At 34.7% G+C, this 3714-nt stretch overlaps 1 protein-coding gene across 1 annotated transcript; it reads right to left on the bottom strand.

Moving 5' to 3' along the window:
* Positions 1-466: 466 nt before the first annotated feature.
* Positions 467-3713, bottom strand: LOC111378325 (proteasome subunit beta type-2-A-like; the record flags this gene model as incomplete). The annotated part of the gene is made up of 2 exons (XM_023001503.1): positions 467-981; positions 3660-3713. Coding segments are annotated over 2 exons (387 nt in total), but the record flags the coding sequence as incomplete, so codon positions are not given.
* Position 3714: the final 1 nt, after the last annotated feature.

Here is a 3714-nt window from a genome sequence, read left to right as displayed (position 1 = left end):
TCCATTACATAGCTACAATTCCTAGAGAAAGAACACTTGGGCAAGAGAACTACAGAATCGCATTGTTGTTTAAAACATCCTTGGGGAAAGAAATAATGTGGGTTGTGTGTTTGGGGAAGTGAGATCGTGGGAATATCAAGGGGATGATAATATTTTTAAAGAAAATGACTTTCATTCGAGGGCTGATTCTCACAGCGCTAAACAAATTAGTCCAAATTTCACATGATTTCCACGTTACCTGTAAAGTTGATGAGTTTAATCTTGATATATTTTTGGCGTGCGAGTTACTTACATTGTCCATACGGCGTATGGAGAACGGGTGAAGGCGACAGTGGTGATGCGCATCTAGGCCTCCAAAAACAATCACGCCTAAAAAGAAACTCCCACATTTGAAATAAACAACAATAAACTCAGCCTTCTTCCCCAAAATATCTAGGATTGGCCACATTTGGAATAAAGAGAGCAGTCGAATAAAATCTCAGTCTTTATATCAACTACTAAGCAAAAGCACGTTAAGTTCTTTAGAAAGCAAGACTTCTAGCATATCATAAATCAAACACAGAAAAAATCCCAGTATTTGAAGATTTCAACAGTTATTTTAGAGTCAATCAACGAAGCATCAAAACATATTAATACCCCTGAAAAGTCTCAAACTCCTGGAACAGGCGCATCCTTGATAGATTCACGCCAAGCATATTCCCTTGCCCCGTCTTTGTCAACAATTTTGATTACAAAGTTTGGTGGGGCCACAACCAGCCTACTTCGTATTTCCATTATGATCTTGTCAACTAAATCAATGGCTTCTTCAACTATCATGTCTTTGCGGTAATGCCTATCCATCATGGAGAGTGCAAAATACGATCCATAACCAAATGCTGCTTTATCAAGCTTGTGAAGAGAAGCAATATAATCAATAAAGTAGATGGATGGGCCAATGTCCTTGTCGTAGCCAGCCATGATGATATTCACCATATATGGATTCTGGTTGGGGGGGGGGGGGGGGGTGTTCAGCAAAGTTCCGTTTCAAATTTACCAATCAAATTTGAGCCAAATATTCAAAACGTAAGCCTGGTAACATCAAAGATTTTCAGTGTGCCATATGCACCTTCTAGTCTTACAATTACCTTGGTTGAAAATGGGGAACATTGGGCTATATAAAATAAAAAGTCATAAGTACACACACAACCAACCGAGACACTAGTGTAGGACTCTTCGCGTGCACAAAAGAACTACTCAGTCAGCATTCAAAGACATTGCAGAGGTACGATACGTGTAAATTAGCTGTAAAGAAAAGTATGCTAGTGTAGTAAAGTTAGTGCAATTGGACCTCTCTGTATTTTCTACCAAAACATATATTTCACTGATTGCATGCTCAGTAATGAATAATCGTAGTGTATCTAGAACTTGGCTACCCAATATTAAGAAAACAAATTCCTGAAATATACCTCCAGCCATGTTTTATCAACGAGTTAATAGATGTTCACTGTAAAAGTTCTTCACTAAGCAGCATGCTTTCAAGCCGATTCCCACTTTATTGCCTTTTTTTACTTGATGGATATAAGCAAGATTTTTTGTGCAAAAGAAAATGTAGGAAAAAGTTTGGCCTCTGCCATTAGATAAACTTCCAATTTGAAGAAAGTGGGTAGTTATTCATTCAGGTGGTCGGTTAATAAAACATTCTAAAATTTGAAAAATCAATTCCAAATATGTGGGTCATCAAATATCACATTCTTCAACTTGCTCTAAGATTTGTTCCTTTTGGATGTAAGTGCAAATGATATCCTCTGCTTTACGGCTTTGGGTAAAAATAATTTGTCATGTAGCAAACTAAAATCACTACTAGCAAGTAAAAAGTCACTCGGGCTAGAATAATATACTCTGCCAAAAAAACGTGTAGCAACAACATTCTAAAACTTCAAATACCAATGACAGGCCAAACCTTCGATCTGTTTCATGTATTCTTTCAGAACTCCATTTAATAAAGTAGCTTTAATGTTATCACAATGTTTAACATAGTATCATTAATAGATTGGATAGTTTCACTATCTGTGCCGCCAAAATATGTACTAACATTAAGAGTAATTTGTTTAACATGCCGGCCAAATGGGAGAATGTCCTATTTATGGCCAAATGTTTGAGGTTGTATTTTAAAATTTTTAATGAGGGATATTTAACCGCCTAAGTAAATCGTGGCTTCCTTAATGCATTGGTAGCTAGGGAAAAACTACTCTCTTGATGGAAGAAAGTGATGTTCATATAAAATATCGAAGGATCCCTAGCCTATCCCAAACTCTCCCACGTTTTTTTCCTAAAAGCATGTGATTTGTTTCCAAAAAAACAAGTGGAAGGAATAGGCTACACATGCGGGTGGAAGAAGGTTTCTAAAATATCAATTACGTCTTTGATAACATGACATTAGGTGCAGAAATTTGAGAAATTACGTGTTTACGCAACATTCTAGCACTAGTTGTCTCCATATATGATCCATACAAATGCAACAGAGATTGAAGGGCTGATTCCAAGGTATCACAATTCAACATATATCAAGAAGAGAAGAAAAATTCAAGAAATAAAAATTTAAATTTCCGCCTAGAGTAAGGATATCATTGCAGATCGAAAACATGGGTGTCAGAAGTTTGGGGAGACCAGAAGATGACATCAATATGAAAAGAAAACAAAATAGAGAACAAGAGAGCATGAAACATCCTTTTGTGGATATATATGCTCTCTTAGGAACAAGATTAACATATTCCTGCTTCCCTTTTTTTTTTTTTTTTTTTTCTAGAAACTAAATATTTCGAGCTCCACTAGCAAAATAATATGCAGACTTATGCACTATTGCAGAAAAGTTTCAATGAAACTAGAAAATTAGCAAGAGTAGTCATAATCTACTAATAACACACCGCAATTATTGTCGACCAAAAATATTCAAGTGAAAATTTATCAAGACACGAAAAATAGTTCTATATGACACTTTAAAAGATTCTGATTTCTCTTTTTAATCACAGTTCGAAACATAGAATATTCTACCTTCACAATCACAAAATCTTAATAGCTTGGAGGAAGAGAAAATATTGAGATTTGCGATAACAAAAGCTTTCGAAATTGGTCAAAAAATATTATCAAAAGAATCTTAGAACATCCTAAGCACCTAAAAGAATTTAGAAATTACAGTATGTTAAACTTGCCAAATATAGTCTCTATTACAAATATAAAATAAAAATAACATATCAGTGATAAATCGAAAGATTTAGATAGATATCTTCATTCCTCACAATATTATCACACCATAAAAATTATAGACACAGTTCATCACTTATTATGTATTAGACAGTTCCATGTATTTTCTTGAGCATTGTCCTAAACAAAACAGATGCTAGCTTGATAATTCAAGCCCCAAGTTAAGTGTTTCACATTCCAATACAAAAATACGAGAAAAGTATTGTCAAAATGTACAAACCAGGAAAAAGTACAATAATTTCATATCTGCCTTTGTATACTTGGTTTAATGCTATGATTACTAATCATATAGAAAAGTTGCCTAATTTCATGTTGTTCCTTTCTTGTTTAAATTGATAATACACTTCTCATTTATTATCCTTCAATTAATAAAATTATCTAATTACCTATCAAAAAAAAAGCTCTAAAGAACATTGTACCTTCCTCAAGGCTGTGGCAAGCTCGCCTCGGGTAAAGTTGGCAGCTGCTGCAGTC

This window comes from Olea europaea, unplaced genomic scaffold (assembly GCF_002742605.1).
Source record: "Olea europaea var. sylvestris unplaced genomic scaffold, O_europaea_v1 scaffold1801, whole genome shotgun sequence".
In the NCBI taxonomy this organism is placed as follows: domain Eukaryota; kingdom Viridiplantae; phylum Streptophyta; class Magnoliopsida; order Lamiales; family Oleaceae; genus Olea; species Olea europaea.
This window is presented reverse-complemented; position numbering and strand designations above follow the sequence as displayed.